Here is a 27,529-nt window from a genome sequence, read left to right as displayed (position 1 = left end):
TTCTTCTTTGATGCTGTCAGACAACATTGACGGAATATTGAATTTGAGGAATCTGTAATTTATGTACTATACCATAACTGCATAGAATTATTTCAAAATGTACTATTTCTCTTGCACCTCGTTATTCTTTATGACTGGGTAAAGCTATCTAAGTGTCATCCAGACCCATCTTTTTGCACATTGGACTTGAAACTGAATTTTTGAGCCATTACCATTGCATTGCCTTTATTCATGCTAGAAGTAGGAAGTTCTGGTGTAAGAATCAGTCACATAGTAAAACCCCTTCTGGTAGCATCACGAAGTAGTAGAAAAACCTTTTGATGTGAAGACCTAGAAGTCAGAACTGGGATCTGGTCCCGAAACTGGGTGTGAGTAATTCTTACTCACATTACTAACAATACTGACTTCAATTAAGACGGATGAATCCAAGCACAGGATGGTAATTGTTCTGATATGGAAAAGCTGACAGTGTTTTCAGAACTATTTTTATTGATGCATTTTAAAATCTCACTTATTCCAGTCCTTCCCCTTTTCTTTTTTCTTGCACAAAAATAATCCATCAACTGTTTCTGGCTGGTATTTGCGAAGTAAAAGTTGTGTTCCTTTGAAGCTGGGTAGAAGAAAACATCATGTTCATGGTTTCACTGTCTATGTATAAAATATAGTTATAGTGGTTAAAATTTTTTAAAATATCTAACCCTTTGATTTTCAGATCTGTTTTTCTGTAAAATATCCTAGATATTTTATAGTCCCCAAATAGTTTAAGTGCCGTATTGAAATCTGAGGTTTTGATGCTGAACAATGTATTTGCAGAGGTCCACAAAAGCTAATTAAATCAAAGGAATATTTAGATAAGGACTTCTTCATATCAGAAAGGACTCATTAGAGCATGGTGGCTTGGCGGTGAGCCTTTTCATGAAGCCTTTATGAAACAGCCTCTAGGTTAACGGGAAAACTAACTCTGTTGTCTCCATATGGAAAGTTTTATTCCCTGTAACTTTGGAATGACATTTTTTTTGTTTGTGGGGCTTTTTTCCCTTGAGAAAATAGAAGGAGACAAAAAATCTGAGCAGAACATTACCATCCTCATTTCTAAGGAAGAACAAATAATGAGTAACAACTTATAATGTAGTAACACAATCTAAAGGGCCAAGTGATAAATTAATGGAAACAGATTCTTATATGTTGTTTTGGAGACTGAGCACATTAGATTGAATTGTTTCACAACCAGCGTGCGTAATTATTGTGTCTGCCACGTTCATCTATTTAAATCATTCCCAACTTTTGGGTTGCTGCCTGGAATATTACTACAGTACATGTTTCAACTGGTTATTCCCTTGTCACGTGTAACTTCACAAAGGAGGATGACTTTTTTTTTTTTGGAAAAAAAAAGAGTGAACTTTGGCTGTATGTTTATAATATCTGATAAAAAGGGACTGTAGGTTTCATAATGTTGATTTGAATGAGTTGCACGTGAACTGATGCTGTATTTGTTTTGTCAGGTCAGTGACTTAAAAAGTGCCTTTGCCAAGTCACTTTTACGAGCGAGGACTGCTACGCCCGTGTTCTCAAAATCCCATCTTTGCCAGCCAGACATTGCCTTCACCTTACACCTGGCAGAAGATACCTCAGCTGTCTCCATTTGCCAATTAGTTGATGGGAAACTGAAAGCAGAAAAAGGATTATTATTATTATTATTCCTGGGACATGAACAAATGACTGCATTGCTTTTCTTGTGTAATCAATACCGGCAAGCAACCATCCGAGGACTGCTATTCTATCAAGGAGTGCCATTGCATTGATGGACCTTGGGTTAAAACCTGTGCATCCGTGATTACAATCAACAAACTCACGTGTTTTACAGACAGAAATGCGTCTGAGCATGTGTTTTCCCAGCCAAAAGTCTACAAGCGGGACTTAATGATTGATGAGTGACTGCTTGCTGATAAACTTTCTCTGCTTGTTCTGCTTTGTGTGTGTTAGACATCGTTAATCGTCCCCCACTGTTTGTTTTTTTTTAACTTTCTTTTCAATTAGATTTGAAGTTATTTCTTTTTTGCCTCCTCTCCCTTTCTTTTGTCATTAGTTTTGGAAATTTCTTCAGCATAATTCACCTGACAGCAACTTACAAGTTCAAAATCAGCTTCTCATCATGGCTTTGAATGTTGCTCCCGTAAGAGATACAAAATGGCTGACATTAGAAGTGTGCAGGCAGTTTCAGAGGGGAACTTGTTCACGCTCTGATGAAGAATGCAAATTTGCACACCCCCCTAAAAGTTGCCAGGTTGAAAATGGAAGAGTTATTGCCTGCTTTGATTCCTTAAAGGTAAGAAAACAAACCTGCATGTGTAGTGAAAATGCTACTACATTGTAGTGAAAGTAAAATATGAAATGATGAGTTACAACTAAACCAGGTTGATCAGAAAGATGTATATTGAAACAAATGTTGTTTATCATAACGTTTGTTTATTGAAGCTTTTAATATTTCTTTCTAAGGATTTTTTTTTTCAAATGTCACTATGTTGTTTACAAAAATTGCATGTGACTGTGGGATACAGAATTGCTTGCATCTGGTAGGACAATTGTATTCTCCCGAGTACATTTTATGAATTATAATTGTTTTGTGGTAAATGAAAATACACAGTGGCACAATGCTAGGCCATTCCCAGGGTCTTAAACAAACAAATCATATGGAAAGAGTGCAGATTTTTTATTTAGATCAACAGAAGTAAGAAAAGTCTATCCATTACTTCAGTTTTGACACAAGGGGTTGTTTACTCTTGATATTGGATATCAGGTAAATTAATAGGATTGGTAATTACATGTATGGATAGTGCAGATATGAGCATAAGTTTAGGATGAGCAAAGGGATTCTCTCCTTTGGAGGATATTTAGCAATTATGTTGTTAGGCCATCAGCTTCTTCTGACTTCCTAAAGACATCTAAAGGCATGCTTTAGAAAACTATTTTAAAAAGTTCTGTGAAAATAGTTCATGTACTGCATAAAAGAAAATTAATGACCCCCTGGGATTTGAGGAGTACACTGTGTTTTCCATGATGATAAATTTGTGTTCTTGTGTCAACAGAAGGAGAAAGCTTATTTCATATCAATAATTAAAGGGTAGAACTGGGCATTTGAGATTTTATGTTGAAAGTTTTTACTTATAGCTTTATCTTCTGGGCATGGGAGAATATCTTGGCTTGTTTTTTAAATTTAGCTCTGAGGATCAAAATTTCACTTACCAAGAACTCTTTTACTGTGAAAACATCAGTCTGAAAGAGAAGAAAACTCAGGGTGGTTTAGTTCCATTATAACTTTTTTTTTTAGTGCAATGCAAGATATTGTGCTAGGCATCTGCCTTCTGTTTTTTCTCATTTCTTCTTTTCTTTTGAAGATTTAGAAGACAGTATCTCAGGGGGAATGTTTATGAGGGGGTTATGTTCTGTATGTCCTGTAAGCCAGAAGAGCACCTTTGGAGTCATGGCAGTATGTCATCGAGGGCTATTAATGACCTTAATCCATGGATTACTGCACGATAAACTGTAATAGCTTCTTTGTAGATGTTCTTGTATATTGGTTGTCTGCCAGTGGGAGACAACTGTGGGAGACAATTTTTCTTTAAACAAGCAGACTAGTGTCTGCAGCAAGTGGGCAATACTCTGATTTTACAAAAAATAAGCAGGTCAGTAGAAGGGGGATTTTGTGTACTATTTTTATGTGTTGTAAAGTCTCAGGTCTGTGTCTGGGAGGCTGGAGATAAGCAGCAGGACTCGGTCACCCCTGGGCTGGCAGGGCAGTGGATCTGCAGTGAAAGAGGTGCTGCTGCTGCATCTTCCTGGCCAAAGCAGTGATGCACCTGTCCTTGATGCCTGAGGACAGCATTGCTCTCCCTGGTTGTGCTGGGCACTCACAGTGGAGTTGCCAGCTATTCAAGCTGGAGACTTTTGTCCAGGGATGGTTATTGTCTGCAAATAAAAACTGGAGTCACAGACTAAGCTAATAATACCATGAAGTGAAATCCTGAGGGGTCACAGTGGATAATTTACTGACAACCAGCATCATTGCTCAGTGGAGAGAAGTCGTAAATCGTGTAAAAAAATGTAGTTAAAGCAAGCAGCCATGTTTTGACCTTGTGTGGGAGGACATTTATCCGGAAGGGCCAGCCCACTCCAGCCCAGCTCTGGTGGCTGAAGTGGTACTGCTCTGTCCTACTGCCCATCATCACTCTCTCATGCAGAAGAGAGCATGCACCTGTGCCTTCCATCTTGCATCTTCTGTTGAGTCCAATGGGTTAAATTGCTGGGAAAGATGGGATTATACCAAGAATTCAGATTGTGGCCTGAAGCAGCAGAGGTGGAGGCACAGATTTCTTCCCACCAACCCTGCTACCGATGGAGGGAAATCCAGTAGTGGGACGACAGTGCCTTCAACTGCAGCTCCTTGGCTCTGAGCATGAGTTGGAGCTGTGCACTTCCATGTGTTAATCTCATCCTGCTCTGCACAGGAAACTGTTTGGGACCACTGCAAGTGCACAGCTCTGGGCTGTGCTGACTGGTGTCCTCACAATCATTATCTCAGTTATTTGGAAAAGAGTTTGTAAATTGACGTATCCACAGCAAAAGGTATGTGCCTGGTTAGCTCAGTTTGCTTATATTGCCAGCTGAGGGACGTAGGTTAGTCACATTAATCTATTTGATACATAGCTTCTGGAAGTACTGGTGTTAGTCATACAGTTTCAGAATAAGGCTTTGGCACTCAACAAGTGGGATGACTTTTCATGTAAATAAACAAGCAGAATAGTCTAGAATTATAGATAAAATCAGAATTTAATTAAAAAAAACAAGAGTTATTTTCCTTGCTGAACATTGAACCACAGTTTAATGCAGGCAATTATTTAGCATTTATTTACATAGCATATAGAGCTCTGGAGACTTAGCCTTTTAACTGTCTTGGTTTGGTGTACCTGCTGTAAAAATAAATTGTGTTTAGTCTCTGGATAAACATCTTTCTACCCAGAAAAGACAGAATTTTTTTTTTAGTCTATGAATGAGTTATGTTACATTAAGGTGGTGCCTGGTAGTTACAGCTGCTCCCTTAGAACTGAGTCAAACACAAGATACAGCACTCTGAGGCAGACTCTCCTTTACACACTGATTGATCAAAAGAGGCCCTGTTTTGGGTAGGGACATACGCTCTCCTGCATGCCATCTTCTTTCCAGATTTCCAGCGCAGACAAGGGAGCCACGGTGTCAGTATCTGCCAGCTGGTTCAGACTACCAGAGCACCAGTATGAAGCTGCAGGAGAGAGTCCAGTGAAAGGTCACAAAGATGATGAAGAGACTGAAGCACCCCTCCCATGAGGAAAGTCTCAGAGAGCGGGGACTGTTCAGCCTGGAGAAGGCTCAGGGGAATCCCGTCAATGCATATAAATACCTGCAGGGGAGTGCAGAGAGGGCAGAGCCAGGCTCTGCTCGGGGCTGCCCAGTGGCAGGACTGGAGGCAATGGGCACAACCTGAAACACAGGAGGATCCCTCTGAACATCAGGGAACTGTTTGCCCCTGTGAGGGTGACCAAGCACTGGCACAGGCTGCCCAGAGGTTGTGGAGTCTCCATCCTTGGAGATACTCAAAAACTGTCTAAGATAAAGTCCTTGGGCAGTTGTCTCTAGGTGACCCTGCTTGAGCAGGGGATTAGACCAGATGACGTCCAGAGGACCCTTTCACCTTCTATTATCCTATGACTGTGTGACCAAAAGCACCTTCACACCAACTTTCTTGTAGCCTTAGGATTTTTCTAATCTAGCAAAAGCTGGCTTTTGGACCAAATGATGTAATCCCAGCCAGGGACACTTGCCTCTATGTCATACCATGCCCTCCTTTGTGCTCCCACTGCTATCTTAGTGGTTGTGCAGTGCACCAGCTTGGAAACATGAGTTGTTGCTGTAGTTGCTGCAGAAGAGAGGAGGGCCATGTGGCACCAGCAGAGCACTGGATCACTTCTGCCAGTGACAGTGCTGTGGCCTTAGACTGGGCTTCTGGAGTAACATAATTGCATCATAATCCAAATTTTCCTGTATTAAAGAAGTATATTTGTAGTTCTGGTGGTTCCAAGTAAAAGGCCAGCAGAATTTGATGGAACCTGTTTGTTTTAACTCAGAAGGCATTTTTGGCTCCCAGTACCTGTCCTTGCAGTACTTGACCTTAAATCCAGCAGAAGTTGTAACAGCAACTCGTTGGACTGATTACAGCTTTGAGGAGCCAAAATGCTCACTTTGGAAGACTGTCTGGGCTCTGAATATCCTTCATCTGTGAGATGCTCCAGGCTAGACAGAAATAGCTAAAGACTAATGAGTCTGGGTCAGATTCAGGCCAGAAATCTGCTGGTTTCAAGCCAGGTTCTGCTGCATGGGCTTCTGAGAGGCAACTCAGCATTTGTTTCTCCCTCTTTGGTGAAGGACAGAGTCTGCTTTGTTCTGAACAGGGCATTTGTGGGGTTTTAGGAGGATGCAAGTGGATCATCTCTGTGCACCCCTTGGGTGGTGAGTGTAGCAGTTGGACAGATGTGTGCCCATTAGCTGGCCACAACATCGCTGCCAGCAATTAGGCTTCCTCCAGCAGAAGCCCCATGTGACTGGGTCAGCCAGTGTGGCCACACAAACACACCCAAAAGTGTACTGGGCAAGTGACCTTGGTGAGCTTAATGTGAGGATGAAAGTGTCTCCAGGCTAATCCAGTTCACTGTGCTTGAGGTGAATGAAGGGGAACTTTCCTGGCAGGACCCTGATGGAGGGTGGGAAGATAAAGGGTGCTGAGGAAGCACTGCCAGAGCCAGAGCCTTGTCTCCTGCCACAACCATCCTGAAACCTTTTTGGAGCCCTTACAGGCTCCCCTTTGGATGCTTTCAGAAGGGTCTGTGAAGTGACCTGTCTAGCACAAAAGTTTGAATTTCAGAAACTGCTTCGTTTAGGATTTTATACTTCTCCCTAGATTGAAGTAGCTTAATTTAAAAGTGAATAATGTGGATATATAACACTTCATATATCACATTTAGATCCCTCCCAAGTTGGACACTATAAGCAAGTCTGTTTTCAAGGCTTTCTTGTCCTGTTAGTACTAAAGAACAAAATCCTTTCAAAGGAATACTAATATATAATATAATATGTGAGATGCGTGAGGACAAGAACATGCAGCACTTCGCTATATTTGAATTGGAATAATAAAAAAAGAAAACCCCACATTAAAATGAGTGGTGATATTTAGGAGGGGGAAAAGGGGAAAGCTTGGCAGATTAGAAAATACGATCATGTGTGTTTGGCTTAGAGTTAACTCTTATGTTTGCAGGCAAGTCTGAATTTTCAGTCCTGGTGTCATTTCTTGACTCAGATTTATGCTCTTTCTGCAGGTCAGCTACTAGAAGGATATGTTGTCTAAGCTAATACAGATAACAGAGAAGGTATCTTGAAGATACTGTTGCAAGTTTTATGGTGGTAACAAGGAAGCAAAAGCTTCTTTAGGGCTCCAGATAACTTTTTCTGGTTTTCATTAGTGTCTAAACACTTCGAACTCTTCTATTTATTGAGCCAGCAGACTACTGTGAACTGGTCATTTGCATTTTCATGAAAGCCTTTTAAGAATATGTCTATCTGGTCTCATTTGGCACCACAGAATAGAAAGTAATTGAAAGCTGGGCACAGGCTTGCTTACCAAGTTAAAAAGGTTACTGGGAAAAAAAATAAAAAGAAATTGTAGGAACATCCACTATGTTGAAGGATCTGGAACTGAAAATAGTCTCTTTAAGAAGGCCTCAGTTTTATTTAGAAAAAGGAGGGGAAAAGGCTTTTTAAAGTGAGCAGGGTGTTTGTACAAGAGTGAGCTCAGAGTTGGGAGGCAGTAGGCAGTCATTTGTCTTCCTGTGATTCTTTTTGTGGGTCTCTAAATGTTTTACAAATGTCAGGGACTCAGGATCATTTCACAATTTGAAGTAAGTAATACCTGCTCACATTTGGCAGGTGAAGCACTCTGATCAGACTATAGATGAGCATGGAAAGGGGATTGGCTAGTTTTGTCTAAACTAGAAAGCATTTAAATGGGTGTTTATCGTGTCCTAGCTGGCTGAATTTCTGCCCATCACTCGATTATGTGGTGTGACACTGTTCAAAGACAAGGTGAGTTCAAGGACTGTGCCCACAGCTGGTGGGAAAGAATGACTGAAATGGGAAAAGTAATTTCTCTTGGGTGACAGAGTGGCTTGTACCTCCTGGGCCCATGAATTTTGCCTGCTTTAGTGCACAGTGACCCAGTTTCAGCAGGATGTTGAGGGATAGGCTGCCCTTTTCAGTAGTTGTGGGCTCTGGAGATGTGGAACTTGCAGGGTGAACCTTTTCAGATGGAGGATACAGAATCCAGATCCCACTCTTCCTCCAGAACAACAACTTTGGTGCATACTTTCTTTTTCATCCACCTCTGTTTTTCTTGTAAAACGTCCAGTAATCTCAGGTAGTCTGAGAACACTCCCTGGCAGAAGCTTTCATGTGTCTGAGTTGCTGCAAAGTGTGGGCGTGAAGAGAAAGTGCCAATCAAGGCCGGTTTTAGAAAACTCTATTAACCCTCTAGAGCTAATTCTGACCGAATTACCTCTGTGGGCTCCCTGTGTGTTCAGAATATCAGTGGCCACCCTGGGGCATACCAAAGCCCCATTTGGCCCAGTGACCCAGTAATGGTGAGTAATGGATGTCTTGGAGGTGGTGTGTAAACATGCAGTGGCTTCCTGGAGTCCTCTGCTGGCTCCTAGTGATGTGCTGCCCGGGGACATTGAGAGCCAGACATGATATGCTTGTACCTAATAGCTCTCAGTGACCATCTTTCCACTGGATTTGTCCTGCTCTTTAACCATCTCACATTCAACACGCACAGCAACGACCTCCACGACCTCATTACATACAGTGTGGAAACCAACTTCTGTTGCTCTTTTGAAACCTTCCCATCCCATGGATGCCCCCAGTTCTTGTACTAAAAAACAGAATAGATTCTCCTCTGAATTGTCCTAAGGATGAATTTGGGTGGGCTTTTTTCCACTGACTTCACTCTGAAAGGGGCATGTTTCTCCCTAGTGAGTTCAAAGGAAGCCTTGTGAGAGAAGGTTTTAAATTTGCTTTGTGAAAATGCTGTTCCCAGGACAGGTACGATTCCCAAAGGCCCTGCTTTTTCAGGCTATGGCAATTTTTGCACTCAGAATAAAGTGCTGCATGGAATTATGCCATTCTGTTTCCTGAGACTATATTTTACCTTATACCCAATCCATGCAACTGAGAGCAGCTGCTAAAAAGAAGTGGGTACATCCAGGCCTATCACAGCTAGCTCCCCATTATCTCTGTTCAGGTGATCATGCAGCCATGCAACTTGAGTTGATCCAAAGGAGAGGGAAGAACTGCATTAAATATAAGTTGAAACAACAAATTTAGGCATCTTGCATAAAATGAGGTAAAGGGGGTTTAAGAAGGGATAAGTTTTTTTTGAAGACCCCCTCCTTTATCTCTGAGCTTAGGGACTCTTAGTATTCCTTGTGTGTGCAATCACCTGTTCTTGTTTATTTTCTAAAAAAAGCTCTTTATGTTCTCCTGTAGTCCTCAGCAAGTACAAGTTCCTTAAATACTTCCTTTTTCCTGTTTGTCTCCTGAGTATCTATTCATGCAGCTGTCTCCATGCCAGCTCTTCTGGTTTGGAAGGGTTAAAAGGAAGGTAAGATTAAAAAACAAGTAACTGAACTGCTGGGCTGACACACTTAAAGATCCATGAACTTGGCTTAAATTGGTATAGAGAGAAACTGTAATAAGCCTCTAGCTGTTGTAGTACATGGTGTTTAGATTTTTTTTTTTTTTTAATTTTTATTTTTAAAAAAGGCTATTGATGTTTGATCACTGCAGAGGGCACCATGCTCCTCACTAGGTTTGTCTCTCTCCTGAGAGGAACATTTCTGATTTATCTCAGAACAAAGTCTGGAGGCACAGCTCATCCCAGTCACCTGTGGTGCTTAACCTGCAGGAGCACTGGTGGACTGCCAGCATTGAGCCAAGGGCTGGCCGCTGTGGTAGAGGGCCACTAGCCATCAAGTCAGCTTGGAGGAGCAAGTCCTAACCTGCTGCCCATGTCTCTGCTGTCAGACCGAGGCTGTGAAGAGCAGAGAAGTTGAACCAGTTGAAGTTCATTACATAGCCTGCTACAAAGCTGGGTGTCTCCTTCAAGGCTCTGTTTTGTTTCCTCATTTGTCTTGCAGCAGCACCAAGAGCACGAAGATGTCCTGGCTGTCACTGGTATCACCTGTCACCACCTGACCTGCCAGATTTTAAAACTGCACACCTTGTTATAACTTCAGTTCCATTTTCAAAGGAGAGTGAGGTTGGCTGCTGAGTTACCCGGGCCTTCCCTCCCTCTGAACTCATGGGAAGCCTGTCTTCCCAGAGGTGCAGTTCAGTGGCAAATCCTCTCAGAGGTCAGAGCAGGCGCTTTTCACGAGCAGACGTGTCGCAGCAGCCTGGGCCTCCTCTGGCCTGTTAGGGCCGCCTGATGAGAGCAAGGGGGTGTTACCAGTGCAGTTTCCAGATGTGAATGGGAGGGTGTTACCAATGCAGTTTCCACTGCTGGTTTTGGTGTGTTAGAGCTGGCTGAGCAGGTCACCTGGCCCCTGGCCTTGGGAGGAGGATGAGCACTAGGAGCAGAAATGGTTGAAAGCAGAAGCAGTTAAAGAACAGTCACTGAGGGAGGTAATACAAATCTGTCGTCTTGTTCACTGAACTGTGTTGTCCTGAAGGACTAAAGGAGTATGTAGTAGTTTCTGGGCAGTGGTCTTGCAGGGTTGAATTATTGGAGCTTCCTGCTTCCAGAAGAGACTTGCAAAGAGCATTTCCAGGTACTGTGTTGTACCCCTTCTCATCAGATGCAGCTGCCACTCGGTTATTAGTCTAAATCTTATTACTTGAAGAAGAGCAGCAAGGCAGATTAGTTATGGCCACAGGAAACCTTGTATGAAAGGCCATGTTTGGCAGATGTTCTTCGGATTTTCAGGCACTCTGGGGTGCTTCATATACCCATCAATTCACTGTGTAGTTTTTGTTGCTGCACCAATCCATGCTCCCCTAAGCCTTATAATAACCAGTTTGTGGGTGTAGTGAAGGCAAAATTCAATCAGAGTCTCTGACTCATCCCATCACTAGGATTTTGAACACAAGAGCAATTGCTCACTGCCCACTCCTCCCCCACGCTCCCTATTAACTCAGGTCACTCACTGTTCCCACAGGCTTGCGCTCTCCAGGTCTCCCCACCTACTCCTTTATTTTTCTGGCAGGTGGTTCCTCTTTTATTCCAGGTGCTTTTTTTTCCCTTGGCCTTGTGTATGTCGCTTTTGCTCAGCTCAGGCATCAGCTGTTCTTCCCAAGCTGTTATACTTTGACTGTATCATAAAATTCAAAAGACAAGGTTGTGCTCAGGGAGCTTCCTGATGGAAAAGCCTAGCAGAGACAAGACCTGTATTCCTATTAGTCCAGTTCATACCCAGCATTGGAAAGATATTTTAAATGTAAAAATCAACACAACAAGAATTGGGGAGTTTATTTGCAAGTCTGTGTGACAATTGTGCCCTCTCCCAGTTACTCATTATCTCCTTATATGATACTGGCATCTTTTTTTGAGGAGATGGACTTCATTGGAAATCTATTGCAATAAAAGGAAAACTGTTGTGGTTTTAGAGATCTTGGAACATCACTGAAAGCCTGCTGTGAGGTATAAATCCCACAACTGAAATGCAAAAGGAAATTAGAAGTATCCCTTTTCTTTGACCTTGATGTTTGTCTCATGGCTGTGGGTGTGGTGTACCACCCTGTATTAGATTCCTACAGGGTCTTGACCACAACGAAGAAGAAATTAATAATGGTGAAAATAAACTGTCTTCTCATCTGCTTTGTTAATGGGTTGTGTGACAAGGTGGTATGAGCAGTGCCTCAAGAGTCAGATAGCCCTAACGCTTGGAAAGATCAAGTCATCGAGCAGTAAAAAAAAAGAAGTAGAGAATCGGTGGAATACCGCATATGAAAAACATACGAAGGATGTAGCAGCTGTGGTGCAAACCCTTGTGTGCACTTGGTGGCTCAAGGGGCCAAGGGAGCCATCCTGCTCCCTGTGGGCAGCTGTTACCCTACAGGCTCACACACTGCTCCACAGTATGGCACTGATGCCGTGCTCCTGACTGACAGGTGACCTGGTGCAGTCACTGCACTGTAGATCTTCCCTTTCTCATGAGGTATTACAAGTTCTCAGCCCTTGCTTCCTCACAGGACTGCTTGGCTTGAGTGAGAGGAAATCTACAGTGTGCAGTGTCATGGCAGCTGCAGGGATGCTGGCCTAGCAGCCCATCAGGTGTGCTGCTGCCACCTCGCCTGCATGTCCCATAGGCCAGGCAACTTTTAAACTTTGTAAAAACACAGTTTATTTACTCTAGCTTGACATTCTCTTTGAGCCCTGAGCACTCCACAGTGAAGCTGTGCCTCTGACTGAATGGATTTGTTTACCACCTTACATGTTGTCAGGAGAGGAGCTTACCCAGTGCAGGCTGATGGTGCCTGTACAGATGCTCAGTGGCCATAAGAACTGCCCAGCTGTGATTCAAAGCTAACTGAGGTGCTGGGACCTTCTCTGTTGGTTCACAGTGAGCCAAAAACTAAAATCCAGCATGTCAGACACTGGACCAACCCCCACTGGCCCCTAGCCTTCAGCCCCAACTGAGTGAAACACTGAACAAAACCCAACTTTTTAAGCTAGATATAGCGTGTGAAGGTCAAGAGATGTATCATGATTGATTGAGGTTTTTTCCAAAGATCCATTGCTAGATTAGGCCATCACTTTAAAATTAATATGTATTTATTTGCTGGGGATAGGATGTGAGTCTTGGCTTGATTCAGCTGGCCGATCAGAGGCATCTGATTCTATTTGAGATGCCCTCGATACTCTTAATGGCTTTTCAGTAGTATGTCAGAGGTGTGTGTTGCATCTGCTGGCACCATGCAACAGTCCGGGATACCCCAGGGTGCTCCAAGTGGTCTTGTTGGCTTCTCTGTGGTAACAGAGTGAAGCCTTTCTGAGAGGCTTTTACTAACTGGAAACTCTGGGGTCAACTGCTTTGAGTAAAAAGGTGGACAGTGCATTTGCCACAGTGATGACCTGGCTAAAAAAAAAGCTGGGGTATAGGCCAGACTCGGAAAAAACTCTTCTGTAGCAAATGAATGCCCTTGTGGAGACCGGGAAGGGGATGAACATTTTCAGCATGTGATTTAGAGTTCACCCTTGGGAACATGAATGGCTAATGCAAATTCATTAATTTGAAATAGTTGTAACCGATGTAACTGGGCTCATTTTTTGCTACCTATGAGAAAGAAAATCTCTCTAGGCACAGGAATGTTATGGCAGTGAACTCAGCCTCTTTAAAAATAAAAATATGGACAACCTTTTGCAAATTTACATTAAAATACCAACCATTACACTACTGCTTTATGAAGATTTTAAAGCTAGAAATTAACCAGAATATGCATTTGAAAAGAAAGTTAAAAAAAGGAAGTCTTGTTCCTCTGAAGTATAATTCTGCCTTACTTCATTTGCAGATGTGAACATATGAACATCTGTCAAGTGCTATCAAAAATGCATCTAGTTAGTTGATTTCTGATACAAAAGGGAGAAGAATATTTGCTTTTCCAACAGTATCTTAATGGTAATTTTCCTAACTAGTGTATAATAATGGATGCCATGAAAATGCAGGCTGTTCCCCACATGCATTTTGCCTTACACTGTGCTTCAAAGCACTGGTCATACCATACATCTCAGCATTACTGAAAATGTAGGCATGGGATTTGCATGTGCAGAGTTGGAGATGTGTGGATATTGCTGTGGAGATGCTGTGAGCATCTTATCATGTGAGTAAATTAGTGCTAGTATGAAGGAATATGAGGGTGATTGTATGCTTCATGCTGAACATGTTGATGCTGTTGAAATTCCAGCCTGCCACAGTTCTCAGTTTAAATCAATATAAATATTAATTTGCTGCAAAACTCTCATTCCTTCGGTGAGAGCTGTGTTAACTGATTAGTATGCATGAACCAGTTTGTGTTTGAAGTGCAGCAAACGTCTATGAGTCTCCTTCTTTAATTGAACCTTCTGGCTATAATTGTTTTTAGCCTGAATTCTTGAGGAAATGAGGCTTACACAGTCAGTCTGCTTCTCTTTCCCTCCTCCCCTGCTAACTTGTAAACCCACTGACCAGTTTCAGCCAAATTTGATGAAGAGATCATAGTCTCAAGGATAATTAAGTTCCTACAAGTTTTTTAAAAACAGGTAGTCTAATACTAGAGTGGAAAAACAGAGTGAGAGACCCATAAGCCTTCCCAAATGGAAGAGGTTCTTGGAGCATGCAGGCAAGAGGAGATCCTTAAAACTTGGTTAAGCACTAAGAAGCTGGGGCTTGGGATTTGCAATCAAATCTGTAACTCTCCTGCCTTCATTTGAGATGTTTGCAGCAGTACCCATTTAATGATAGTCACAGTTCTGGTGTTGGGCAGAGATGTGGCAAAGGACTGCCTACAGCCGTTCCCCCCTTACCTTTAGCCTCTGGTTGCTTGTTGAGCCTGGTTTTCATTATATTTTTCCATATTGAATCTTTCCAAATAGCAAATTTATCTTATTGAGTCATTGGTACTTACCATGACTTCTTTTTCTTCAGGCAGAAGGAAATTTCCACTAGGAATGCAGATTTAGGTCTTATTTTAGATGGGTGTGCAAGGCAGGGAAAGGCTGGTGGATGATACGGGGGGAAGGTGACACCCCTCACTGAAGCTGGCTGTTGTATAGAAAGCACCACAGAAATTTTGCAGGCAGTAGGAGAGAGCAAGAGGAGACGCAACACTCTAGAGTCTGTGGTGAGTGCTCATCTGGAAGGAGGAGGTTTGCAGTTACCATCCCTGCTGCTAGGTTTCTTGAGGCATTTTTTCTTTAGACATCCACTTGAAGGAAAAAAAAAAAAGAATACTGTCCTGGAAATAAAGGCGACTGTGTTTTATGTAAGAACCATATGCCGTTTGTCCTAAGCTCATAGCATCTCGTTTTCGGGGCAGCAGCCCTCTAGGGTTGTTCCTGTATCTTGCAGGAGTAAGCTGGTCTTCTGCATTACTCAGAGCTGGCCTAAGAGATGGTTAGTCCTACTTTCTTCAGCCAACCTTGACATTGTTGCAGTATATTGAGTCTTCCACCATCCAACATGTAGATGGTATTTTAAATGAGTACTACTATAAAAAAATCCCATTTATCTGGCTTTCCCTAAAGTACCAACAGTACTATAAGCAGGTTTTCCTTTATCAGATACTTCAGTATGCCAGCTGTTACAATATATGTAATGTGTTTAACAAGCAAGGGAGTTTATTATTAGGTAATTAAATAAGGCTGTTCTTTCTAATTAGTTATTTGCCTTTCAGTCTTGGGTGTTGCGAAAAGATCCACTGTGATCTGTGTCAGCTGTATCTTGGGGTGCTTTGATTTGCTGTAAAGCAGCTGCACATCTCAGCAATGCACGTGAGAATCAGGGGTGTGAAAGTAGCCAGCAAGTTTTTAATGTGAAATGAGAAATGTTATCACTGGCTAATTAAGTAGCAAGTGAAGGTTAATTAATTCATAATATATCTGTATACATGACCAAATTCTATTTAGTGGGCTAACTTATTGATATAGATGTGGAAATACCAAATGAAAAAGTAGTGCAATAAGTTCATAAATGTGTAGCATCTTTAGATGCCATAAAGAAATGGTGGTAAATTGATTTTTGGTTCAGTTCAACAGAAGTTAATTAACTGCTATACCTAACTGGTTTTGTTGTTCCCAGCATCCTTGGGATCTCAAGCGGCTTTATGTCTTGAAATGAGATGTGATTAGAGCAGCCCAAAGGAAGAGAGGTTGACACTGGTGAGATAGCAGGGCCTAGCAGTAGATGCTGGTGCCCTGCATCTCCGTGCATACCAGCAGAAGGCCGCAGAGAGGACAGCACAGTTTGGAAAACTGTGCTGGTTTTTCAGTGAAATTCCATAGAATACATCAGGCACGTAGAAAGGGGAAAGCTGCGGAGAGATGTGCTGCTGTTGTGTGTAACATGAAGCAGTCTTCTCTCTAAACTCATTATTTCCTCATATGATAAAAAACCCAGCAGGTACAGAGAGGATGGGAATACCAGTGTTGTTATGATGGTGTTTAGATGGTGTTATATGTTCTCAGGTTTGGCTGTTTCATTCAGACTGGCTTGAAGAACAGCATTGTCATATGGAAAAAAATTACTGTGCAACTATAGACAAAGAAAAATGAAAAAAAAGCCCTCAAGTGATCTGAACGGAAGGCTGAAACTTTCTGATATGGTATCTGCAGGATCGTTATTAAAATTTAGTTTGATTTTTTTTTTTTGATTTTGCATTTCTTATGTGCACACTGTGTCTAATTAAAACCCTAGTTTAAATAGATAACCGTAATTTGTCAGTATAAATACAGCAACTTTAGCATGCTTTCCCTTCCCCAAAGAATGTGGAGAGGATGTGCTTAAATTTTATGTAATTACAATTTCCTAAAGGTGATATTTTTTTCTGTTCTATCTATAAGTCTCCATTTGTCTGAGGATGCAGTGCAAACCTCTTAAAAATTTATGTAACATTTACAGTATTTGTAAATCTTAGCTATAATCAGCAGTGGCTTTCTCTCATACTAATCTTAAAATTTGTGAGTAGTAAATCAGAAGATATCCATCTTATATTTCAGCACACCTCTCTTGCAAAACACCTGAATCTGCCTGTTTTGAGCTGAAACAGTAAGTCTTCAGTCTACAAGTCATAATAAGCACTTGCATCACAGATAACCTTGGATATTGGAAGATTTTTTTTTTAAATGGTGGCTTTTGACATGATGTTCTCTGTTATTTAAAGCAAATTGTTTAACAACTCTGCCCCTCTGTTTTCCCCTTTGTGAAAGGGATGCAGCTGGGGGTTTTTGGTTTTTTTTTACTTATTCTCTCTCTTTCTTTCAGAAGTAGGAGAAATTACTAAGCTGTTCAAGGTTAGTGAGGAGAGACAGTATTTTCTATTAGACCTGCTAACATAGCTGGGGAAAAAACAGAGCAACTTTTGTACTTACAAGCCTTTCTTTGGGTAATATGTATTGATCATCTTGGAAATACAGAGCATGCCTGACAGTACTCACTTGTTTAAAAATGAGAGTATTTTAAAATATCTGGAAGAGGCTGAATCTCTGACACATCTTACTGTGCACCTAGGAGTCCATGAATGCATAGATCACATACATACATATAGATATACAGATGAAATGTTTAGTACATGCCTCTCCTCAGCCTGTTTTACTCAGTCAAAAATCCCCTCCACACTGTTTCTCTGTAAGACAGGCTTTCCTTTCCTTGAGTCACCTTGGCAGCCCTCGCCCATGCCTGCTTCAGGTCTAATCCAGCTGATTTGGACAGTGGTGACCAGAGGCATGTGTGGCATTTCAAGTGGAGTCTCTGCAGGAGAGGAAGAGGCCTGGCTGCCTTTCCTCAGCAGTCATTGTTTGATACTTCCTTGGGGCTGTGACTGCCTTTTCCACAGTTGGTCACACCCATGGTGTCTCTACTGTCAGTCAGTAGTTGATGAAAGCATCCATGATGTTCTCTTCTTCCATGACCAGCTCCCTCTCCAGGTTATAGCTGCACACCTTGCAGTCTGTGTCTGCACTAATGGGTGGGGCTTTTGTCACTGGTTAAAAATGCTCTGCTCTTTCAATGCTGGTTCTTGATCTCCAAACTTCAAGTTCATAATCTTCTGTCATAACCTGATGCTTCTCTTTTCCCATTCCCAGATAAGCACGAGTCATCATCACATTTCATTAGCTTAACTGGAGCTTCTGAAAAACACAGATCTAAAAATCAAGATCTGATGTCCTGGAGATATGAGGCTTAACAGTGTAATCAAAGCAGTTGATTTCTGCATCTGTGACTTCATAGTCCCTCCAGCCTATGTCCCTATGGATGACTTCTTCTGCAACTGATCCCATATTCAACTAAACCAACTGTAAACCTCCAGCTGATTTCATGGGGCACTTCACTGTCCCCACATTTCATGTTCTTTTCTAAGTGCAGCCTGGTTAGCCTGTTTCCACTATAGTGCCTCAATGGTTCTTGTCTGACCCAGGGCATTAAGTGGAACAGGCTTTCCCTCTAACTGAGGTATATACTTTTGGAAGCTGTGTTTATAAATCCATTAATTTTAATTGTTTCAGAGCTCTCATCTGGGATATCATGATGTGAATCCCTACCAGTAGGTTTCCATGAGGGCCCTTTCACAAGAGAAAAGCCATTGACACTGGTAGTCAAGGGTTCTTCAAAATTAACTGGCCAGTGATGTGCATCAGTATGTACTTACACTGTTTCTTTGAATAGCAAGTAAATTGCTGGTTTTTCCTTGCTCCCAAGGGCTTCTTTAAAAAACAAAAAGAAAAAAGAAGGAAATCAGTAAGATTTATCTTCCTCTCAATTCTTTTTATTTCAAAAGGAATGTTTCATGCTTTTGGAAAGGGTGTGTGTGTTGGACTCTTTGTTTTCTTTTGCTTTTTTCCCCTCTTCTGTCAAAATTCCATCTCTGTTTTCCATCAAGGATATGTGAAAAATATTTTCAATATATATCACTAAATAGTTTCCTTGTTCTTATACTAGTCCCTAGGCATCTGCTGCTGGCTGCTTTTGGAAACAGGATACCAGGCTAGATGGACCTTGGTCTAACACAGTACAGCTGTTTTATTTTCTTAAACGCGGAATCATTTGTCAAAAAAAAAAAGATTTTTATTTATTTACTTGTATGCAGCTGCAGTGGCTCTTGAGAAGCGGAGTCTGCGGTTTGCTCTTGAGAATATGAAGACAAATTCAGAGGTGTACAACAGCTCATCTAAGTAATTACAGAAGTGTTCCTAATTGTAACCTTCTGTCAAGTGCAGAGGCAATGTGCGTGTGTTGTAACGACGTGAGTGACTCACAAAAAATCTGGATGTTTGAGAAGAGCTGGAGACCACAGCAGCAGAAAAAGAGGGCAGCTACCCCAGCTTGCACTCCAGAGGGAAATACAGGGTGCCAGAGGGGAACAAATCTACTCCAGTCTTGGGAGCTGTTGTTGACATTGCTCAGGAAGGGGAATAGGAGAAAACTGGGGGAGAGGAGGTGTCCAAATTCCATAGTACCATATCACAAGTGTAGATGGTAAATATTTTATCAAATAGTCAGTTTAGCAAAACTATAAGGGCCCACAACGAGAACTTTTCACACTTCTTTTTGAAACTTTTGTTTTAACATTAATTTTGATCCTTAAATGTAATAAAAAGTTAGTGGGGTTGTTGTTGTTTGGTTGGGTTGTTCTAAGAAGCAGACAGAGAAATGTGAACTCAATTGCCCTATGATGTTCATTTTTTTTCTTGCTGTTCCAGATTTATATACCACTGAACTCATCAACACATTTGTGGTATGCTGCAGTGAACACGAAAGTGACTGTTGTTAATGATACTGGACTAAGGAAATTGGTCTTACAATGAGATCTTGAGAGACAAATCTTAAAAGATTCCTGGGCATTAATTTTACCTGCTAGTTTGGCCATATGTAAATATGAAAGTTTTATTAGGATTAGGATATGTGTTCCCAAAATTTTCAACCAATTTCTAATTTAGACACCAAAGTAAGACTTCTACTTTACTTTCACTGTACTTTTACCCATTTTATCATCATAACTGATTTTTTAATGAAGTGCATTATCATCTGATTTAATTATTTTCAAGAAGGTTAGTGTTTTTTACTTAAGTGAAGTTTTATTGCATGATGCATTCACCCTCTACCTTTATGTTCTTTTTCATATTTTTAAAAGGAGCTAGAAATCTTGTAAACCTTCAGCCTTTCTTTATGTTACAAATTGTCAGAGCATTTACAGATACTGGCTTTGTTGAGTTGTTTCTCAGGAGATAGTTAAAGTTGGCTGAATATCTGTCCTAAATACTTCCTGGCTGTAGTTGGAATAGCAGTTTTCACTTCTCTGGTGATGGTGCACTAGCCAACAGGCAATATATTTTTATCTGACTCCACTGTCCTTGAAGCACTTTCATTTTAAGGAACGCCTACGTGTATTTTTATTTTAGGTTTAGACAAAGAAAAAATCAAACTTCTGGATTATGAATTTAATTTTTTTCCTAATTATAAGGCAGCTAACAAGATGTAGGAATATCAGTGTTAGCCCCTGATCTGTTCGTGAACATGATCAAAAGACAGAAGTGGATGCAGTTTGTTTCGTATATAAATTACCTTTCCAAATGGAAGATGATGTTTATCTGAAGTCCATTAAATAATTGCTTATGTGGAGCTAATTACTTGAACACACAAGTCCAGGCTGGCTCACCCCATGTTTTTGTGGGAACTGCTAAGGTAAGGGAGGTTGGGTTGGGTTGGGTTGGATAGGGTTGCTGCTTTACTGCTGGTTCCTCAGAGGTGGGCATAGGTTTGTAGACAGCACCAGCAATCCCATACCTCTCAGTGCAGCTACTCAGGGCCATCCTGGATAATCCCTCTGTCTTGTGGGAAGAGGCAGTGGGAGCTGGGGACGTTGAGTATTTGTGTGGCATCAAACAGCTGAGGGCCTTCATCAGCTTGCTGCTCGGATCCATGAGCCACAGTGCCTGCTTGGACCATGCCCAGGCATGGAGAAATGTTGTAAAGTGACTCTCATTTCCAGACTGGCAAATCTCAATTACCTGTACTCTCCTACAGCCTTAGGGGGTCTGTGGGGGTTTTAAGGGTGTTGGAGAGCAGTGGCAACCACCATGTTTCCATCATAGCAGGGTTGTCATCATCCTCTTCGCTTCAGTCAGAGATCTGAAAAATACTTCATTGTACATCTAGGGTCTAGTGTGTATGGGTGACTTTGTTTTTAACAACACACATAAAAATAAAGTGTTAGAACCATGTTTTTGAGATCTTTATAGGTTAGCAGCTCTTTGTGTGTCCGCAAGAAGCAGATGATAAATTGGCAGACAGCTGTTTGATGATACATAAATTGTTGTCTGGTACCCAGATAGCTTAACATTTTCCAACTGTGATCAGATGTGTCTGAAATTGTTCAGCTTTACTCCAAGAGAGCTGCAGTTCCTCATTAATTCTAGTACTCCATGAGTAGTTAACCAAGTCTGTATAAGGCTTTGCATTTCCAAAGAGCCATGTTTAATTGCCCAGCAATTGGCCTTTATGTTGGTGTTTTTATTAAATGCTGAGAAAAGTTCTTTGTATCAGACTTGCTGGTGTTTTTGCCTTGTTTCCCTGTAGTCTCCAAACTGGTAATTCCACTTGTTAAACGGGGTTGGCTTTTGCAATCTCCTTTGTTGTGGGATTCTCCCTTGCTTCCCCCAGTACATTCCAGAAATTGTTTGCTTGCAGGCAACTCTATTTTTAAGCTTGTTTCATTTCTGTTTGATGTTTGAAAAGGTTTTTCATAGCTCTTACCTTTTCTTTGGTTTCTATGATATGCTAATCAAATGTTCTTTAGTTAAAACTGAACACTTTATTTGTTAAATACAGCCAGCCAAGGGAATCCTTTAGGCATGCATCTCCATTCTTTGCTGTCTCTCCTTCATTGTTCTCAGGATTATAGCATGGGAAAGCGAATAAAGCATGGTCTACAGTGTGATGGGTGTCTGTAGATATGATGAACCTTCTACTGAGGCCTTCATACCTTTAAAATTCACTATGTTTTTTCTTAAAGCACAGTTGAATTTTAAAGCTAATTTGGTATGTTCTATTCATTACAACTTTAAGATTGACACTACCATTGATGAAGAAGAATTCAGACAAGTACTCACTGATGAAACACTGAGTTTTCAGTGTGGGATGGTAAAGTAAAATAAATAAAAATCCTGTTGATATCTACTGAAGGAGACAATTTCCTTTAAAAATGTTAGCAGCATTTCTGTAATCTTAATGTTGACTTTAAATTAATTGAAAGACTTTTTCCCCATTGGCAGTTTATTCCTTTGTACTGAAGTTACTTGTCAAGGAAGACTGAGATTATTTGCTCTATTCCATAACATCTTTCGTAGGAAGGCAAGATACTTGAAAGCAATCCACTTTAAAGGTTTCTAAAAATCTAAAAACAAATGAAACTACAATTATAAAGCTAATAATGATGTGCTTGGGGTGCCTTCATGTTTAACTCATTTCCAAAGCAATCTCTGTGTCAGAAGCCATAGTTTTAGAGATACAGAGGTACTCTTATAAAGATATCACTGTTTGTATGTGATTGGTCTGCCTACATGTATATAATCCATTGATTCTGTAGCGTTTGGCTTGCTTACCAATGAAGGGAAATGAGTGCAGCCCTTCCAACCTCCTCCATCTTTTACCTGTGTGCTTGCGATTGATTCAGCAGTGCCTTAGGTCAGACCTTTGCCCTCATAGGGAGATGCTCCGTCTGGCTCACAGGTCATCTGGAAGATCCCTAATGAGTTTTACGTTCCCATACTGTGTTTTTTGATACCCTGGTACTTGCCCTACAGAGCAGCTTATGTGCTCCCGAGACTGGCCTAAAGATGTGAAAACATCTTTGAAAGTAGGTCTTCCTTTGGCTTTCACTGTTTTACTTATTTACTAAGTAGCAAAGCATAAAGCTTCAATTGCCTGAAGAGTAATATTTTGTAAGCTTCCCTGTGAATGAGTGGTAGGAGGTAAATGATAGCTTGTATCAGGAACTGTATCTTTTGGGCATGATTTTAGATTGCACTTGACAAAGAAGACCTGACTCTAGTCTTTGTCTTGCTAACATGCCAAAATAGCTTTTATTGCTACATATGCCAGCTTTCATGCAGTCACTGTTCTTTGAGAGAGTCCCTCTCTCTGCTGTGCTGGAAACCCATGATGAGTAGTGCTAGCTGTTTCAGCCTGGTTTAAATGACTATAATGTTTTAAAATATTTTTAATATATTACTGTTAAATTGTAGAATCCTCTAAACTCCCTCCCGCCCTCCCTCCATCCAGACACTGAATCCCCAGTGATTAAACAAGGGAGTTGACTAAACCCTGTCTAGCTGCTGGTTAGTGATCTCATATTTTGACTATTTCTCGTGATGAATGGTACTCATCCATCACAATTTTTCCTCGCTGAAAAGCAGCAGGATGGGAAAAAAACACTGAATTGGCCATTTAAATACTTATTTTCCAGACTGTCTGCAATTACAAAGGCTTTTTGAAAAATCTGAATCAAGATGGCTTCAATTATGAGTAACATTTCTGACCATACTACATTCTAACCTGTACGTCCTTTAGGTTGAATCTGAAATGCCGCGATTGTTGTGATCACTTCATGATGTGTGTATCAGACAAATAGAAAATAGAAACAAATACTGAATCGTTTCTGGCTGTGAAAGAGCCACTCTTGTGGAAAGCATGAGATCATTATGCTTTTTTTCTTCCATAAAACTTTGTTTTGGTTTGTAGAGTTTTAGTTTAATGTATTCTTCAGCCTTGTGACATTTATAAAGAATATTTAAACCAAAGTCCTCTAAAGTAGCTGCAACAAATGAGTCTCTTGGGAGTAATGAAAACATAGTTCAGCCACACTGCCAGGCCACTTTATGAGCTGAGTACCTTCTCAAAGTCTGCATGAAATTTTGAGGTCTTGGTGGTTGTGGTCTTTTCCTTCCTGCTCCGGAGAGGAAAGTTCTCAGCAATTCTGGTCTCTCTGTTCCTGCTTGGGAGCAGAGAGGGAGAAGGTGGTATAATCTTCACTTAGAGCTTCTCACTTGGTTGTTGTTGTCACTTAGGCATAAAAAGCAGTGACAGAAGTCTTGGCTGTGCTGTTGGCTCCTGACCGCATCCTGCCTCTTCCCTTCCAGCAGCCAAACAACAGGAAACATTTGACAAAAAGATGTTTATGGGAACCTCCGTCTTGTGACTCCTGCTCAGATAAGGTGCAGGCAGTGAAAACACTTTACCCACAAAAGAAAGTCGTAAATTGTGTTGTACTTTGGTTCCCGTTTGCAGAACAGTATTTCAGACCCTCAGTTAGTTTCTCCTGAGAAACAGATGAGCAGGGTGCCAAACCTGTGAAGGCTTCCAGGAGATAGAACGCTGAAAGTTGTCAGTTTATCACTGTTGCAGCGGAGCCTGATTGTCTCCTGTAGAAACTTTAGGGGGAAGCAAGAACAAGTTAACAAAAGTGGTTCCTTTCTCCAAGTGAGTTTGCACATGTTATACTAGATGTTGTAATGGCCTGTCAATACTTGATTAATTTCTTTTCCCTACTAAGAGTTAAAGGTGGGAAGGTATCATCTTCAAAATGCTGAAGAAAACAAATTGAAGTAGTCTTTGCTCAAATCAAATGGCTCAATTCATGACTTTTTTTTCTTTCTGTATAGATCATTGGGGCTTTGCTGTGACACTGGAAAGACTTAGTACACTAGTACACAATCCCTTTCAATGCAATTTGAAGTGGAGCAAAGTGTTCGCCTTGAAATGATGTTTATGTGCATGTAGGCATTATATTCTCCAAAATGCTGTTTAGTAACTCTTTATTCTGTCAGTGGAGTGCATCAGCTTTGAACATGTAACAACTGCTTGTATTAAAGTATTTCTGGGTTAATGGTCCAGCAGATTTCATTTTTAACGTGGATGTTTTGCTTTCTGCCATTGTGTTTAAATACTTTTATTGCTCCATAAATGCTTGGAGTTGCTGTAATCATTAGCCTTTGGTTGGGCATGTTGATGAGACACACATGAGTGTTTTATTACCAACAAACAGTGTGCCATCATCATCACCTGGATTTAATCTTCCCCACCACTTTCCAAATAATATCCTCTCTTTCTGCGGTTTGTAAGTCTCTCAAAATGCAATTATCTGGGCTGAAACATTTCAATTACTGACTCAGAGTGTTTATTTAAAGTTTTGGGGAAACACTTCAACCGTCTTTGAAAAACAGTTGAGACGTAAATACCTTGGTTTTCCCTACATTTTTTTAAACTGGCTCAATAATAAACTTGATTTCTCATTGTTTATAGCTGCACCTTGAGATCCAGCACCAGAAGGGTTGCTCTGATACCAGTAATTCTCCTTCTGCTATTTTTGTGAAATTTCACCCAAATTTGGTCATTTTTTAAGTATGAAAACTCACCATCTATGCACGCCTAGCAGAGGCTTTGTGCAGGCAGACTGCACCACATACACTCAGCTGGCTTCAGACTAAGGGTACAGCTCCTTCTGGCATCAGGTGCTGGAGCAGGGAGCAGGGAAGAGGTAAGGCTGAATGTGAGGAAATGGAGATGAAGAAATCTGGGACACAGTGGGAGTTTGGTCAGGTGAACTGGGTGGGAGCCAAGAGTTAAGGAAAATGTATTGGAGATGTGCTGTCCAGACAACATTAGTGTCTGCTCTCTTCCAGCCCTATGCCTCAGTGTGTGCATGTCACAGACAGCATTCTGGAGAGGGGTGGCATGTAGAGGGGTCAGATCTCCACCCAAATGGTGCTAGTGCAGCAAGAGAGGCAGGCAGTGGCAGAGTTGGAAGGAAATGGCCTCTTGGTCAGGTGTTCACCTCTTCTCTGGAAACCACTGAGTGGGTCCCTGAAACTGGCATCTTTGCTGCTAGCCATGAGGTGGGTGGACTCCCAAATTCCAAGAGCAGTAGGTGTCTAGTGAGGCATTTGCATGTGCCACATGGATGCAAGAGCAAAGTGAAAGGAGGACAGACGCCTGCAGCCAAAAACTGCAGGCACTTCTCAACTCTTCAACCATATTTGGTCTCAGTTTATTCTGTGCAGAGTGGGAGGAATGCTGTCTAGTATCACAAGAAGACCGAGAAATCCATTAATAATTTTAACCGCACCATTACTAATGTGATCCTTTAGAGCCAGCCCTATGCACAGGCCCAAAAGGGAGTGAGTAGCTTGCATTCAGGCCAGGAGGTAGATGAATATGTGTTGGAGCATTGACAACTGACTGTCAGGGTTAAAAGAAATACCATCCGCTGTCTGGGAAAGGCTGTGCAAAATAGTAGATGTGGTCATGTAATTGAGGTTGGTATCACTGCATCTGCTCATGACGCTGATGAAGACAGGTACTGTGGAGATCGTCAGGGTATTCCAATGTCATTGCCGTATAATAAATGGTAGGGAGTCTAGTGTGTGCGTTCCCCCCAAAGTCATGGATATATGCCTTAGAAAACCTAGAGGCAGTATTTTAATTTGAAATTAACCTAGAATTTTATTTAGTCAGTGCCGAATCTGTCTAAGGAAGAGAATAATTATCTGCTCCTTCAACATAGTATTGAGAAGTTATAAGCACTCTCGAGATCACAATCCCATATTCTAGTACTGGAATGAATATAGTATTCAGGGAAAGTAATAAGACATCCTAATGTGTCTTATCTTTTCTCATAACCGTGATTTAGCTGCTTAATTCCGTAAGCTACCATTTGAGATAAATGTAGCTGCATTATATTTCTTGCTATTTTTGCTAGATCTTCTGGAAGCTTCCTAATACCTGGTGGAAGGGGATAGATAGGCATTCAGCAAAAAAAAAGGGATTTTTTTTTTTAGCTTACTGGAATTCCAGGTCTTCATTCTTTCCTCTTGCTTGTATTTATAGACCTCTTACCACTCTTCTTTCTCCCCCCCTTTTTTAAGCTGATTTAGTTTGTTGATTTTATGGGTATTTCTCACTGCTAACTCTTATGTCCTGCTGCCTCAGAGCAGGGGTCTCACTGCCCCTCTTCCTAGTAGTGCTGTTTTCCCCATTCCCTGAAGAGGGAAATTCAAGGTGTGTCAGACTGCAAGAAAAGATAGAAACTAAAATGTTTCACTGATATTAAGAAATCAATTCCCAGAAGAGGAGGAGCATGGACTGGGTATAGAAAAGGCAAGGAAAGGTGCCCTGTTTCCCCTTAGCTTTTCAGGTCAGATACACTTGGTTGCTCTCTGTAGGCAGCCCCACAGTGATATGGTGTCTTTTAATCTCAATAATTTGTTTGCTTCTTCTCAGCAGTTATAAAAATTAAGAAGGATTTTACGTGTGATTCTTCCTTGAAAATGTGTTTATGTTCATTTTTAGAGTTTGTTTCTTTAATTTCTGTTTGTTTTCAGGAACTTTCCAATCAGTTGAGAGCTGGTGTCAGACTCCAGCCCTTGCTGGCTGGTCCGAGGAGCAAAGCTGATGATTTATTAATAATGCAGCTGCGGTGCCAGCGCTGCCGCTGAGAGTGGGTAAACATTTCTCCTCTGCAGAGGGACAAGACTCTGTACTTTTCACCTCTGCAGTTATGTAAGGTGTCCTTGGCGATCTGTGTATTTGGCTTGGCCCTTGCTTTTTCCATTTATTTACCAATTGATTGGCCAAGAAAGTGTGAAATCCCCAACAAGGAAGAGTCCCAGGAAGCCCCAGCTGGACTGGGAGCCCCACCAAATAGA

At 41.3% G+C, this 27,529-nt stretch overlaps 1 protein-coding gene across 8 annotated transcripts in view; it reads left to right on the top strand.

Moving 5' to 3' along the window:
• The window catches only part of MBNL2 (muscleblind like splicing regulator 2), a 90,520-nt gene that overhangs the window by 19,743 nt on the left and 43,248 nt on the right, over positions 1-27,529 (top strand). For all 8 annotated transcript variants that reach the window (XM_042043537.1, XM_042043510.1, XM_042043519.1 and 5 more), the window contains exon 2: positions 1,503-2,326. In XM_042043537.1, coding sequence (XP_041899471.1) covers positions 2,153-2,326 — 174 coding nt within the window. In that variant the 5' untranslated portion in view covers positions 1,503-2,152. The remainder of the gene's footprint in view (positions 1-1,502; positions 2,327-27,529) is intronic.

Source organism: Corvus kubaryi, unplaced genomic scaffold, assembly GCF_017639235.1.
Source record: "Corvus kubaryi isolate FWS band 111438036 unplaced genomic scaffold, C.kubaryi_AGA036_p1.0 133, whole genome shotgun sequence".
NCBI lineage: Eukaryota > Metazoa > Chordata > Aves > Passeriformes > Corvidae > Corvus > Corvus kubaryi.
This window is presented reverse-complemented; position numbering and strand designations above follow the sequence as displayed.